At 38.1% G+C, this 16,983-nt stretch overlaps 1 protein-coding gene across 2 annotated transcripts in view; it reads right to left on the minus strand.

Moving 5' to 3' along the window:
- LOC127644095 (rho guanine nucleotide exchange factor 7-like) overlaps positions 1 to 16,963 on the minus strand; it is a 45,526-nt gene extending 28,563 nt beyond the window's left edge. Inside the window, exons 1-2 of one of the 2 annotated variants that reach the window (XM_052127114.1) lie at positions 16,689 to 16,963; positions 9,143 to 9,226 (exon numbers count right to left, since the gene is read on the minus strand). In XM_052127114.1, the coding sequence (XP_051983074.1) occupies positions 9,143 to 9,226; positions 16,689 to 16,853 (249 nt within the window). In that variant the 5' untranslated portion in view covers positions 16,854 to 16,963. The remainder of the gene's footprint in view (positions 1 to 9,142; positions 9,227 to 16,688) is intronic. The other variant, XM_052127115.1, reaches the window with a different exon arrangement.
- Between the last annotated feature and the right edge of the window lie 20 nt (positions 16,964 to 16,983).

Here is a 16,983-nt window from a genome sequence, read left to right on the forward strand (position 1 = left end):
TACTCACGGCCCGGCCCAACCCTCCTCCTTGTCAAAATATTATATTCTAAATATTTGCATCTTAAGATCCTCTAAGAATGTTTTTACATGACAGAGACTGACTTAATGTGATTCTGCCAAGCTAAAAGAATGTGAGTGTGTGTGTTACTGTCTCTCAGGCTACCTGCTGGTCTTTGGACCATCTGGACACATACACCCAGCTCTCTGATCCCTTCCCAAGCAAAACTAGGATGGATATGTAAACTCTGACCTTTTGTACAACATACAAAAATACTGCAATGTTCCTTGACTGCAACACAGCTTGATGGCCAGACCATGGTTAGGATGAGCTCATCTGCTTATCACTATTATTGTTATAATTTAAAGAGCAATAACAGATCAGTATTCTTTTAATGTGAACACTGATAAGAACTCTGATAGAAGTCCTATAGTTCAGTCTTCTCTGAGGACCGGTACGACTGCAGCTATAAACAATTCAAACAAAGATACAGAACAGTGCAAGAGAAGCTATGGGTGCCATTGCTGAATAACTAATACCTGTAAAACCAACATGAAACAACAGTCTCAAACCATTTTACTTCACGTAAGTGCAGCATTTTTAAGTGAAAAAGTATATTCAATGAGAAAAAAAAATGAAGGCTGGAATTTATTATATCCATCAGAAAGTAATTGGATTGCAAAAAGTGGCCGTTGAAATTTCAATAAATATTCTAGGGTCCAGTACAAGTTAAGCTCAATCCACAGCATTTGTGGCATAATGTTAGCTTCAGTCACACTGTCAGTATTTGGGATTGACATCTGCATTTACTTACAGGTGTGAGTCATGCAATGTCCTGTTCAAACAACAGCTTACAGAAGCGGCTTGAATACTGTCTATATGAACGAACAACTAAGTCACAACCGTATTCTAATAGCTGTAACCATAGTGATGGTGACTAATGTAAATATCAAAGATGGCGACGTCCACAACACCAGCGTGTCTTATCACAACTGACACGTGTTGTTAAATAAACAAGTCCAAATGAGGCGCGAGATCATTTATCAGATCATAATTAACCGACAGCGGCTTTGAATGCTTTTTAACCGAGTTAAGAGCGCAGCATTTGACGTGCGGCTCGTAAACACAAGCAGCTTCGATGAAAGAGCAGTTGGATCTGCGGATGACACACAGCTTATATCTCCATCTCTGGGAGTTAAAAAAGCACTTTAGTTCCATTCACACAGCACAGGTTTGCCAAGAATGCGGTTGTGAGAACTGAAAATTTGCAGGTGTCATTTCGGTTATAGAATGCAGTTGTCACACTTGTAAATAACCGTATTGTGTGTGAACGCAACTGTGTTAAGCACTCAAAACAGGTCAGACAACCATATTCTGCTGCTGTGTGAACTGTGTTTGCGTTGATTATCCCAAAAATGTATCTGGACTTGTCCCCCTTTTTCTTTCATTAAAAAAAAACATGTAACAGTGCAGCACTAACAATAAGGGCTGACGGTGACGATGTGATGCAGTCCACGGAAAAGTGTCCCAACACATAATGACAAGAGGTGTTAGTGTGAGAGCACTTTATTTTGGATGTGAAAAACAATGCAGTCGACCTGAAAAACCATAAAATCACTTCAGCAATGAAACAGCACTTGAAAAGATGACATCCATTTTTCACAGACCCGCCAGACACAGCACAGTAAGTTCACTGAATGCGATTTGCAGTGCTGCACGTCAAGATGCGCGAGAGAAGTTGAGCCTTTCATTTCCATGCAGGACATGCTGCCTTGTCATTACTTTTACTTTATGTAGATAGTCAAGATTGATAGTCTTCTCGGCGCTCCGCCAAGGCCCGTGAGGAGCCCCGGTGGGGCTGATCCAAGGACCTAACACTAAACAATCCAATCGGTAGTAGCGACGGGCAGTGTGTACAAAGGGCAGGGACTTAATAAATGTGAGCTTATGAACCAGGCTTACTGGGAATTCCTCGTTGATGGGAAATAGTTGCAATCCCCAGTCCCGATCACAAGTGGGGTTCAGTGGGTTACATGCATCTCTCAGCTCAGGGTAGACACACGATGATCCACCCATTGTGGCGTGTGTGCAACCCCGGACATCTAAGGGCATCACAGACCTTTTGTTGCTCCATCTCGCATGGCTGAATGCCACTTGTCTCTCTAAGAAGTTGGAAGCCGACCGCACAAGGCTGCGTAACTATTAAGCATGCCGGAGTCTGGTTCGTTATCGGAATTAACCAGATAAATTTGCTCAACCAACTAAGAACGGCCATGCACCATCACCCACAAAATCGAAAAAGAGCTATCAATCTGTCAATCATTTCCATGATTGAAATCAGGTCATCTACGAGTCAACACGTTTAGCAACACATTCTCCACAAACGTGCGGTGCGTGATGGGCCGTGCCCTGGCTCCGTCTCGAACGGCTCTCCTCGCAGGGCCTTCTCGTGCCGGCTATCCCAGGTCAATTGGAGTCCTGCGGCACTGTGGTAGCATTAAGTTTAGGGGGGATTCTGCCTTAGAGGCATTCAGTCATAATCCCACAGATGATAGTTTTCGCATCAGTGGCTCCTCAGCCAAGGACAAGCACCAAATATCTGAGCCTGCGGTTCCTCATACTGAGCAGGATTACTATTGCAACAACACATAATCAGTAGGATAAAACTAAACTGTCTCATGACTAGAGATGTCCCGATCGATCGGCTGGTGATCAAAATTGGCCTATATTCGTCTTAAATCCGTGATCGGCAGATCGTGCCTAGATTTAGGGCCGATCTTTTTTGCAGCATGCAGGGAAATCACACATACAATGCTCCTCTAATGAATGAGTGCTTTCTCAGCCCTTGAAGCATGACAGAATGGCCTGTGGAGGGTGAGTTGTTGGCAATTCTAAGCATTCACAAATTTAAACATTCAGACATGATGTAATTGAGATGACTATGCCGGCTTATTTTTAAAACTGTGTAAGAATTACATGTGTATGAATATTAATTTGTGTCTGAATATTGTGTATGAATATTAATTTGCCCATTTTCTAGAGTCGTTATAAGTTATACGGTAGTTATTCGGACTACAGTGAACAGGAAGAGTGGTGGTGGCGTAGTGGGCTAAAGTGCTGAGCAGGTAATCAGAAGGTCGCTGGTTTGATCCCCACAGCCACCACCATTGTGTCCTTGAGCAAGGCACTTAACTCCAGGTTGCTCCGTGGGGATTGTCCCTGTAATAAGTGCACTGTATGTCGCTTTGGATAAAAGCGTCTGCTAAATGCATAAATGTAAATGTAAATATAGAGGCTGCTAACAGGTTTAAAAACAAATTAAACAACAAATAAACATGCAAATACATGATAAATGACGTGAGTCGTGACAATCAGACGTTGTGTTGAGTGATAGACACTGTTTGAGCAATCATGAGCACTTTTAGCTTTACTCTCTTTAAACATGAGTGCTTAAAGACGTGCATTCTTCAGGTGCTCTCAATATCTCATCATCAGTCACACTTTAAATCAGATTAATGTTGGTCACAATACCACTAATAAATAAAACTGTTTAACCTTCAATAACGACACCGCGTCTTCATGCATTTGCTTAATAATTAGTGATTTGTGTTACAGCAAAACTCAAAGACCACAGATATAAAACAGACCATAGATATTAATGATTTCTCACTGGAGCAGTTGTAGAGCTAGTTATGAATATCTTTTCTTATTTTTTAATGTATCTCTGTGGTGTTTGATGCTTTCATGGTTTTTACTGGTTGTCAGTATGTCACAATGGCATTTTGATATAGACAACAGAACTATTAATAACCGTTTCATTACTGTTGAACTTGGGCCTGTTCAAGTGTAACCATTTACGCCACTTTTAAGTAGAATTGCAACATTTTGAGTTAGTTTTATAGAATACATTTTTTGTTGTGACTATTCAAGTCAAGCTGTTTACACCATTTGTAAGTGTATGTAAGATTTCTATTCATTCATACAGAACTCAGTGGATTTGTGATTTATTTTTGGTCAGGACCCCCCCCCCCCCCCCATCTGAGGGTTGTCCCCACCTAAAATATCATTAAAATATGTGTATTGTAAATAATATAATGATATATTCTTAAAATAATTGTTTAAGAAATAAAATAACACAAATGCAAATGGGGCAACAACAAAAAAACCTTGGTGTCCCCTTCAAAAATTGCTCTTGAGAATTGTTATTTTTATTGTCCCCCCCCCCCAACATTTTGATGAAATTTTCGCCTCTGCCTACTTACGACGGTTAGCGTGGATAAAAAACACATTGGAATGCACTCTAAACCTATTTATCTACACAATAGTTTGCAACATAGGCTTTTATGAAGCAACATAAAATCATGTAATGAAAAAGATGTCCATCTGACAGATGCAATAACATGTTCACTTTAATGCTCAGTAACTCTGACTGAATCCATATTATCAAAAAATCATTCTTTTCTGCAGATTGTAATTTGTGTTCCGTTCTGTGAAAATGTATTAAAACTTGAATGTAAATGATAGACCTGCTTTAGGTGTCTGTTGGCTTTAGATATTGTTTGCTTAGGCTAATGAACACATTTTAGCCAAACATAACTTTACCTTGATAACTTTATGCCATTTAGTTATTTAATTTTTTCTGCCCAATTTGGAATGCCCAATTTCCAATGCACTCTAAGTTCTCATGGTGGCATTGTGACTCGCCTCAATCTGGGTGGCAGAGGACAAATCTCAGTTGCCTCTGTTTCTGAGAATTCAACATGCACATCTTATATTGTGGCTTGTTGAGCACGTTACCGCAGAGACATAGCGCATGTTGAGGCTTCACACCATCCACCGCAGCATCTCCACGGTGGATGCGCTCACCGAGTGCGAACCACGTGACTCTACCATCCCTAGCTACCGGGCCAATTTGGTCAATGAGTGCATGTTAACGAGAGAGACTCGAATGTCTTTATTTCATTTGCAATGCATGATAAGAATTAAATACTTATTTTTTATAGTTTTTCATCAACAACTGACTGTAGAGAATCGAAAGGGTATTAAAAGAGATATTATTCAATGCAAATGGGTCATGTGGATCTCGTCTTTGGAAACCACACATTAAAAAGAACCACTTTTACTCTCAAAACGCAGTGAAAGGATCTCGCTGCTGAATACTCCATCACTACTCTCATTGTAGTTGAGGGTTGCGCATAGAGTAAAAGATCAATCTTGGGAATTATGATTTGATATCGAGCTCGTTCAAATAATGATTGTGATGCATCTGGAAATCGCTATTTTTACCCACCCCTACAAATAAGCCTAAATTACATCATCCAACATCACCGCAGAGAAACTAAATTTCCTTCAGCTCTCTTTCTGATTAAAACAAGCACTCAGTCCTGCCTTCTGAGAAGACTGTTTTAGTGTGGAGTGCCTCTCTTCATTCTGCCCTGTGCCAAACCCCATAGCACCATTAATGAGCTGGCAGCTCTGCCCATTCAAACACACAAGTCTATTCACCACAATAAAGGGCCTGTCTCATCCTCTTACAGCTGGCTGTAAATTAAGACACATGCACTACTGCAACGCGCAAACACACAGAGCCATAACTGTCCCACACAACAACACTCATATAGAGCAACAAATGACATGCAGGGCAACATACGCACTATGGGCAGAAATATCTCAGTGAAAAAATCAGAATGCCAAACGTTTCCAAGCACAGAAGTATTTGTGAACATATATTTCCTCTAAAATGTAAAGACAGCTTTTATGGACACATCAGCAATTGGTGAGATGTTGTGTTCAAAATAGCATAAACTGCATTTGGGAGAGAAAGAAAGAAATTTAAATCACAGACAATTAATTACAGAGCCAGCCTTCAAGAATTGCAGTAGATCATAGGTCACGTGACAATTTAGTGCACTATTATGTGAATAATTTATGACTGTACTGTGCACATTCTTGCAAGCTGTTTCAAGAAGCAGCATGCAGTCTCCTGCACAGCTAGAAAGCAGTATGTAGTTCAATAGCAAACAGAGTTACTATTGACTATTATAACACAACACCCATATCTGCAGGGAAAATGCAGAGCTGGGTCTGAGCCAATAAATCTAAAAGTATTTTGATTAGTTTAACAACAGCCCTGACTCTAATCCTAGCCAATAAAAATTCTGATCCAATCTCACTCTAATACCCATTGGATTCTATAAGGACAACGAGCTGCCAGAACACCATGTTAGCAAACTGGTTAACAGTCACCTTTACAGTATACAATGCTTTTACACAACACTGCAATTTTTTATCATAGTGCTTAACTTGGTTTACACAATTTGGATGTCTTTGAATACATTTGACCTGACAACGAGAGTTAACAGATGGGTACACCCTGTTACTGCCGAAGAGAACGTGTTCTGTTCGTTATGAAATTGTAAAATCTATTAGATATTTACAAAAAGTAATCCAGCAGTCCATGTTAAAGGGAAAGTCAAAAAAGAAAATTCTCTCATTATTTACTCACCCTCATGCCATCCCAGGTGTGTAAAATGTTATTCTGCAGAACACAAACAAAGATTTTAAGAAGAATACCTCAGCTCTGTAAGTCCATAAAATGCAAGTGAATGGTGACCAAAATTTTACAAGCTCGCCATCTAGCGCTCTGCGCATTTGTCAAGCACTAGGAAGTTAAATCAAGCTTGAAATCATAATCGTGCCTATAGACTGCAATAGCAAGATGTCCAGTGAAATTTTTTAACATTTTGGTTTGTTCTGACCCAATACGAATGGATTCAAATGTTTGAACAAGATGAATTTCATTACTGCATTACAGTAATGAAAATTCATTTTTTAAAGGATAAAATATGATGGATAGCAATCTGTCCTTTAAAAAAACACATTTCCAATGTTTGTAGAACAGCATTCTTCCATCTCAGAAATATTGCTAAGTTATAACACATGTTCTCTGTTTCTAATGCCGAAAAACTAATTAATGTGTTCATGACCTCAAGACTAGATTATTGTAATGCATTACTGGGAGGATGTCCTGCAAGTTCCAGAAATAAACTTCAGTTAGTTGAAAATGCATCAGCTAGAGTGCTGAATAGAACCAAGAAATATGATCAATTCAGCCCAATCTTAGCGTTGCTACATTGGCTACCTGATAAATATTGTATTAATTTTCTACTAACTACTTCTACTAACATCACTAACAACTTAAAAGCTTTGAATGGTATAGGTACAGAGTACTTGTGTGTCCTTCTAGCACGCTACATTCCATCACGTTCACTAATATCGCAAAATTCTGGCCTCTTAATAATACCTAGAATATCAAAATCCACAAAAGAAGGTAGATCCTTTTCCTATTTGGCTCCTAAACTATGGAATAGACTTCCAAAGATGGTTCGGTACTCAGACACACTCTCTCAGTTTAAGTCTAGAATAAAGACTCTGCTTTTCAGCGAGCCATACATCTAATTTATAAACTCATAGTTATGCTGTATTAGTTATGCCGGAACCAGAAACACATCTAATATTCTATAATCCTGTTTTAAAGTGAATGGCATCTACGCTAATATTATTCTATTTGTTTCCTTGTTTTAACCTCGGGATACATATGCTGAGGTTACCAGAGCCTGCCAGATACAGCTCTGGTCCTGCCTGATGTCCGACTCCCACTACTGCATGTTGGGAGTGATGATGACTAACTGAAGCCAGTGCCAGCCAGATATCACTTCAGTCTACTACTATGGACTTCACAGAGGAAAAACTGATGCCAGCACCAACCACAAGACATGGGATATTTCACTGGACACTGCCAGATACTTGGACTTAAGATGGATTCCACCAGGAATGAATCTGCCACAAGCTTACAATCAAACTTCAATGCACCTTACTGACCTCTGCCTGCATCATCTTGGTCAAAGGACTACACTCAACCAAATGACAAAAGACAACGCATCTGTTCGCACTTCCTCAGTTACATAAGAATGTAAATTCTAAAACATGAATCAATTAAATTGGTCAATTCTGGACACCCAAACACTTACTTAGTTTGCTCATTTTAAATCTTGTCTTGTACTACACATAAACAACTAATATTAGCATTATATTCATGTTGTTTAGCCAGAGGGGAACTGGCCCCCACAGTGAACCTGATTTCCCCCAGGTTTATTTTTCTCCTTTAACCAACATCTTATGGAGTTTTGTGGTCCTTGCTACAGTCACCTTAAGCTTGCACACTGGGGTCGAAATAAAAATATAATTATTTTCTATTATATATTTGAAGGCACAATTAACAATCATGTATTTTTTTTTAAACCACACAATTGTGACTAGAAGACATTACTATATTACAGCATTTTCTGTAAAGCTGCTTTAAAATTTAGTGAAATTAGAAATATTAAACCACTGGAGTCATATGGATTATTTTTATGCTGCATCCACTTGCATTTTATGGACCTACAGAGCTGAAATATTCTTCTAAAATCTTAATTTGTGTTCAGCAGAAGAAAGAAAGTCATACACATCTGGGAGTGCATAAGGGTGCGTAAATGATGAGAGAATATACATTTTTGAGTGAACTAGCCCTAAGTACTATTAAACACATAGCCAACTGGATGAAACAGGTTACCAAATCAAAGTCAAATTATTGTCAATCCTTCTGTCTAGTAAAAGAAAATAAATGAATAGTTTCTTCAGCAATAACAGTGCAGAACAAATAGCATATCTTAACAAGACACTTAAACAATAAATGAAAGCACTTATAATTAGCATAAATATCAAAAATACAGATGGACTGTACACAGATAGGTGTGTTAGTGTGATGCACTGTGCATTATATACTATTGATATTGTATTAAACACAAAATACTGCAAATTACTGCACAGCTACAAAAGATACATTGTTGCAGCAGAGCAGAAAAGACATTATAGCTTTGTCATGGTTACAGTCTTTGCTCTGCTTACATTGTGTGCAACTCTGATAACTAAAACCAAAACACACAGGATTAGTCTGCTCCCAACTCCAGCTGAGACTCAGTCTGGCGACCTGATTTGCTCTAAACCACACAAACAAGACACTGATTCGATGATCCTAAATATAAATGAGCATGCAAATGAAAACGACTGAAAACAAAAGATTAAAGATCATGCAGCACTCACCTCTATGTGATGTAATGCACAGCCTTTCACAAACTCTCTGATATTACTCAAAGACTCGCTCTCCTTCCTCGGGTCCTGATAGATCTGAAAACAATGCCAAGAGAAATAAATCCTCTCCCGAGGGGCACTTTTAATCAGGTTGCTCGAAGGATGAACTAAAAGTTATACAGGGAAATCCACATTTGCTTATGTCACAGTTCATCGTCTTGTCTATGAAAAAGCCACTTATTCTGCATAGGGAAGTTGGCGGAGGAATAGCGGAAATGACGTGCGTTTATGGCTTGAGGTTGGGTTCGGTGGGCATGCTGTCACAGGCAAACATTACTTGACATGTCGGAGCAAAATCTAATATTTTAGTAATGACTTGCAAATATGCGACAATAGTTTTATGGTGGGACGGTGTTACACTGGAACTTGGCTTTTGATTGGAGCATTTCTTGTTCAGAATCTCATTTTACGCATATATTTAATTAATGCGGTCATACCAATTGGCAGCGGATATTACAGACGATATATTATCATTTTCAATAATATTTACACAGTAATACACAGTAATTAGGACTGTTCGATTCCAGAAATGTTTCTGATTTTAGTTTTTCGGAATCGATTTCAAGAGTCGATTTTCTCCATTCTTAAAAACGGGAGGCAAAATAGAGTCTTAAGAATCGACTCCAAGCATTACAGTCTTTTGAATGCAACCTACTATTCCCAACGCCTCGGAAAATGTGATTCTTTTTGGAATCGACTCCCAACCCTAACTGTACTACACTGACAGTGTAGTTGACAGAGCCACATGGACCTAAATACCACTTATTGCATTTGTTTACTCATTTATATCATAGCTGCTGCTAGTATATAATGTATAGGCTATATAGGCCTACATACAATTAATAATAAACTCCACACAGTTAAAATAAAAACGCCTCACCTGGCAAAAGAACCTTCCATCACCAAATTAAATATTATTAAAGCATATGTTGAGTCAATGCATTCAATTAATCTACACCGTTGACAAATAGGCTATATTAATTCCATTTATACAATTTAAAAAAATGTAAATCGTCCCCAGTCCTCAAACAATATACAGTACTGATTGAAAGTACTGTTTCTTTAAATATTTAAGGTGTTTTACTCTCTCCTCTTTCAGTCAATGGCGGTTGACTCATATGGATAAAGAGGATACTGATATACTGGCTGTCACGTAAATCTTATTATTTTGATCATGTGTGTTTTTCATTATGATTATTAAAATATTCACATTAACCGCTAAGCCACCACAATTCGACAACCTTATGGAACATCACAACATTTATTTCAATCCAGAGTTGCATTTGTTTTTGGACGATTTCTTGTATTGATGATGGGAGAGTCAAACCACTCCATAAAATCTTCTCCAACACATCCAAAAGACTTTCAATGGTGTTAAGGACAGGACAGGCTCCCTGAACCACTCTTTCACAATTTGAGCCCGATGAATCTTGGCATTGTCGTCTTGGAAAATGCCCGTGCCGTCAGGGAAGAAAAAATCCATTGATGGGATAACCTGGTGTAACAGTTAAACGGCAGCAAGTCCTCTGGTCCCAGACAGAACCGCCCCTCCCCTTCTTCTGCGGATGGCAGTGGTTCCTCCGGCTCTCGGGGGCCGGCAGCGGTCCCTCCGTCCCCAGGCAGACGGCCGCGGCTGCTACCCCGTTCATTTTTGAATAATGGAAAAGGAACACGAATAAATACAACAACAGGCAATGGGAATGCAATAGACCTGATATTGGCCTCAAAGGACATTGCAAGTAAATGTATGGGAGGATTGTACTTCAGAGAGTGACCATTATCCAATTATTTGTAAAATATTAATGAGAAGTGAGGTGGACTGAAGTGAACCTGTAAGTAAGTGGGTATTTGAGAAAGCAGAGTGGAAATAATTTAAGGAAGTGTTCAGGGAGAAGCTGAGTGGGATAGGAGTAAATAATGAAATAGATCTTCTAAATTAGAAAATTCAGAACGCAATAATAAAGCTGCAAGTGATATGACTCCAAAAAGCAATGGGGAAAAAAAGGCTGTTCCATGATGGAATGAAGAATATAACCATGCAATTAGGGATTGAGATAGGGCATTCAAAGAGTTGAAAAGGAAACATACATTCCAACTATTAATAATCTATAGAAGGACATAGGCAATTGTATGGAAAACGGTTCAAAAGGCTAAGAGAGAAAATTGCCGTATTTTCTGTAGCATTATATGGAAAGAAACCACTATAGGGGATGAGTGGAATATGAATGGAATATATAGAGTATGGGATTATCCAGAAATGAAGACTGAAGAATGCATAGCAACTAGGGGTGTTAATGGTTTATCGTGGCATGATACATCACGGTTAAAATCTGAGCCTCGTGGAGGGGTTGACTGTCCACCCCAATCTCATGAAAATTCGTACATAATTTACGAGTTGGTTATTTCGTATGGTCTTGCACGATGTTCGCATAAACTCGTACGACTTCGTTTGGTGCAAATTCCCGGATGTCTAATGAGAAAGTAAGCGTGAGTTCCACACACGCAGGCATTCTAAACTTAACCAATCAGTAGAGTGTGTAAACAAGATTGGAAGCTGTTGTGTGTGACAGAAGCAAGTAATTGTCACATATTAGATGGAAACGATGTCCAGCAACTTCACTGACTGTAGTAAAAGTCATAGGAATTCAAATGAGTGCAGTTGAACGATATCATACAAATTAGCCAAATTTAGAAAAGTAGTACAAATCCTGACAATTTCGCCTTGAGAGTGTGTTGGAATGTCGCGGAAAGCGCGAGAGTGATCTGCTCTGACCTCACAAGAGAAAATTTAAGTTTAAAGAGATATAATGAGAGTGCCATATTAATCTACTATATATATTGCTGAATATTATGTATAATAATGCTATGGGTAAATATAATCCTAATGCAAAATGTCATGTCTGATTTGATTTCATCAGTAAATTGTTATTATTTAACTGGATAAGTATGAACTTCCTTTAAATATGTATTTTTGAAAAGAATATTTAGATGTAATCTGAGGCAACACTATTTTAGAAAAATAACATTTTTATTTAAAAATAGCCTATTTAAATGTTTGTATCTGTTCTGGGCTGTTTTTAATCCAAATACATCTCTAATGGACTATTTAGCACTTTTAAGAACAGCACTTTTACCTACTTTTTAAAGAAAACTGTTTTGCATATGTCTATAGAGTAATAATAATAATAATATAACATTTTCTATCTTAACTTTTCTTGATACAAGCTTAGTTTAAAGAATTGTGAAAGGAACCGAACTGTGAGTTTAGTATTGTGAACCGAACCGAATCATGAGATGAGTGAACCGTTACACACCTAATAGCAACCAAGAAAATGCAGTTATTAGCAAAGACATTTGTTAAAATACACAGTTCATAGAATCTATCAGAAGAAGTATTAAGAGGCAGGGAGAGCAGAAGGGAAAAATACAAAGATTGGAGTGTGAGAAGGGAGGATGAGGAAGAAGCGTTAAATGCTTCATTTACAATAGGTGAATTAAATAGAGCAATAAGTCGTACAAGACCAACTGCATCAGGAAAGGATAAGATTAACTTTGTAATGTTGAAACATCTAGACGATGAATCATTGGAATATGTTTTGTATTTGTATGATAGTATATGGGGAAAAAAATATATTACCAAAACGTTGGAAAGAGGCAGATGTAATTCCAATTAGGAAACCAGGGAAAGATCCAAGTAACCCAAATAACTACAGGCCCATTGCCCTCACATCTCACATGTGTAAGATAATGGAAAGAATGATTACAGAGAGGTTGGCATAGTTTTTAGAACGTAGTGGGTTAGTCTCACAATATCTGAGTGGATTCAGGGAAGGGACAGAGACGATGGACCCAATACTGAATCTTGAATCAGCAATAAGGAAAGCTCAAAGCGGCAAAGAATCAGTGGTAGCAATATACTTTGACATTGAGAAGGCCTACGAAAGGAAGGTGTAATGATCAGGTTTAATAAGTTAGGTGTGACAGGAAGGATAAAGAAATGGATAAAGTGTTTTTAAATGAAAGATCAATCCAGGTAAGAGTATGTGGGATACTGTCAAATAAATATATGGTGGAGAATGGCACTCCTCAAGGGAGTGTTATAAGTCCCATACTTTTCTCCATTATGATAAAAAAAGTGTTTGAAGAAATAGATCCGTCCATAGGTCTGTCTCTATGCTGATGACGGGGCATTGTGGAAGAGAGGTAGAAATATAGAGTATATAATGAAGAAAATGCAAGAGGCAGTTGGGTTGGTAGAACAGTGGTTTTTGAAATGGGCATTAACATTTTCTGTTGATAAAACTAAAACAGTCATTTTCACAAGGAAAAGTGTAGATGAAGAATTGTTTAAAGTTGTATGAAAATGAAGTGGAAAAAGTGTGAGTATTATGGTTTTTAGGTATGATGTTTAACTCAAGATTGACATAGGCAAATCACATAAATAAAATCATAGTTAAATGTAAAAAGGTAATCAATGTAATGTGTCTGATATGAACAGAGTAATAGGGATACATTATTTATGGGCCTAGTGAGATTGGTTATGGACTATGGGTGTGTAGCGTATGGATCTGCGTCAAAAACATTTCTAAAGAAGATAGATGTTATACACACAACCGCTCAGATTTTGTTGTGGGGCTTTTAGGATGACCCAGTTGCAGCATTACAAGTATTGATGGGATGAGATGCCTTGGAAATTAAGAGGGAATCAGATTTTAGGCACATACTGGGGTCATTTATAAAGTCACAGTAAATCTCACCCAACTAAGGAGGGTATCAGGCAGGCAGAAAAATTAGGTTTGTTTGGGAGGGAAGATAGTCCAATTGTTATTTGGTCACATAGTCCTCCATGGATACTGAAATACCCAGAAGCAGATTTGCTAGTGTTAGAGACTTTCCAAGAAAACAGGGAAGGGCAATCAGTAGAAAGTTTCAATCAGTAGCAAATATTATACTTGATTATGAAAATATATACACAGATGGATCAAAAGATTCTGAATCTGGGCGCACAGGCTTTGCATTTGTAGTTTCAAGGAGAAGGGTTGGAGTGTATAAATGCACAACAGACCATTTGGCAGTGTTTACTGTAGAGATGATGGCAGTGATATGGCCATTAGAGTGGGTAGAGGAGTTTAGACCAGAAAGAGTGGTAATTTACTAATTACTATAACTTATTAAAAAATGACACTTCTAAAAGTAGGCAGGATTTGGTGTATGAAATGACACAAATGCAATCAAGGATAGTTAGTTCTGGGTGTAGGGTTTGTTTTATATGAGTGCCAGCACATATGGGGATTGAGGGAAATGAAGAAGCTGATAATTTAGCTAAAAGAACATTAAAAAGGGAGAGGGAGGATGTTGAAGTGCCAGTGAGCAAGATGGAAGGGAAAAGTTTACTAAAAAAGGTACTGATGCAAAAGTGGCAAGAGGGGTGGGATGCTGAAGCCAAAATGCGACAATTTTATGGTGGGAATGGAAAAATAATTTGGTAGAAGTAAAAAAGGAGGAGGGAATATACACAAGGCTTAGATTAGGACACTGTGGGTTAAATGGGAGATTAGTAATAATAGGTAAACATCAAGATGGAAAATGTTGGTACTGTAGGGAGAGGGAGAAAGAACAGCACGTAATTCTCCAGTGTAGTCAATATAGAAGGGAAAGAGAGACACTTAAAGTGAGATTATAAGAGAAAGCAGTTACAGATTTTAGTCTAAAAATGATCCTTAATAAAAAAAATAAAAAAATAAAAACATTTACAGCGGTGTTGAATCAGGTTTATTGGACAGGATATATGTATTTCTAAAGAAAGGGGAAATATGTTTTTTGTTCTTTGTCTTCCTTGAAAGGCCAAACTGCAATCAGGGGGGAAGGGCTTTAGTTAGAGAGGTGACCTAGAACCTGATGGTCACTCTGGTTGAGGTCCAGAGATTATGTGTGGAGACAGGTCCATCGTTAGGTCTAGTTTAAAGTGCAGGAAATCAAACATCTCATGGCTAAACAGCACTGACGAGGACTAAAGACTAGCTACATTGATCTAACCACAGTACTAATGAGCCATCCATGGTCTTATCTGTTTATAATATTGCACTGTAAATATAAGGGAAATGAAAAGGGCTTTAAAGTCTGGAGTTCCAAGAAAAATTATGGACAAAGTTTTCATCCTGTGCAATGGGTTTTCTTCATGAATGATGTTTATTAAATAAACTGACCATGTTTGACTTCAAATATTCCTAAAGATTACTTAAATCATTAAGAGTCTAATGAAAGGAAAACAATATCTGTTATAGAGTAGAAAATAAACATTGTCACTAGCACAGTCCCAACTCAGTGAAATGGTCTTTGGTAGGCATACAGTAAGATCATTTATTTAGTCTCATAACATTTCTTATTGAACAAGGTGTTAATTACATTTTGTTGGATTTTACATTGCGCCTTAAAGTAAAAATAATATATAAAAATCTGTGATAAAATTCAAAATGTTACAGAAGCTTAGATGGAAAATAACTAAAATACTTCAGATACCATAGATTCTAAGGCTTAGAATACCATTTAAATAACATGGTTTAAATCAAACTACCATGGTACGGTCACAGCAAGCTACTTTCTTTTTTTTTTTAAAGGCCATTGTGAGAAACTTCAGCTAGCAAGGTCATGTAAATACTTTAAGATGCATTATATACCATATTTATATTCAAGCTACAAAAGAAAATGTAAATGCTGTTCTTAAACTCACTAAAATAACATGTCCGCGACTCCAGGGGTGGTAGTCAGCGTCTTTACTCACTGAGCTACCCAGGCCCCCAACATACAGAGATATCCTTAATGAAAACCTGGTCCAGAGTGCTCAGGACCTCAGACTGGGCTGAAGGTTCACCTTCCAATTGGACAATGACCCTAAGCACACAGCCAGGACAATGCAATTGTGGCCTAGGTAGAACTGTGTGAATGTTCTTGTGTGGCCAGATCCTGGATTGGAACCCAATCATACCTCTCTGGAGAGACCTGAAAATGGCTGTCCACTGATGTTCCCATCCAACCTCGAGATTTTTTATAAATTTGTAAAGTTTGCTTTGTCATTATGGGATATGGAGTGTAGATTGATGTTAATAATAATAATAATAATTTAAAGCATGTTAGCGTAAGGCTGCAACATAACAATATGTGATAAAGTGGTCCGAAAACTTTCTGAATGCACTCTATATTTACATGATTTCTACAGAATCCCTAATTTCACCAAAATGAATAGAAATGACAATAAAAAGAACGGATAGAAAAAGAAGAAACTGTTTATGATAATGTACACATTAGACCCCCAGCGGAAACGCTGATTAATTCTAGCTCGTGCAGCGAACACACACACATCTCTCGTGCGTAAACCGCTGTCGAGACGACAAAAACAGCAGTCGTGAGTATCGGCCCAACAAATCACCCGCGTTTAAGTTTGTTTTTAACCTGTTACTCATATGTTACACTATTTAGATTCAGAAGACCGATGTCTTACCGTGTGAACCGCACCGGGTCGCAACCGTTCCAATAGTTTACACAAAACCACTCCATCTCTGAGGGACGCTTGTAAAAACCCTTCAGGATCCGATAGTGTTTTTTTGGGTGATTCCAGGACACCCAGCGTTATTAACCATGTGATGGTCTGTTCGGCCGAATTCATGTCCTCATATGCATTCAAATCTCAAAAGAGAAGCCCATAAGCAAAGTTAAAGGCAAAAAGGCGCTAGAAATGACATATATCCTGCGTAAACCACACCAGCAGGATATTTGGAGAAAGGGATCTGATCCCT

Source organism: Xyrauchen texanus, chromosome 5 (genome assembly GCF_025860055.1).
Source record: "Xyrauchen texanus isolate HMW12.3.18 chromosome 5, RBS_HiC_50CHRs, whole genome shotgun sequence".
NCBI lineage: Eukaryota > Metazoa > Chordata > Actinopteri > Cypriniformes > Catostomidae > Xyrauchen > Xyrauchen texanus.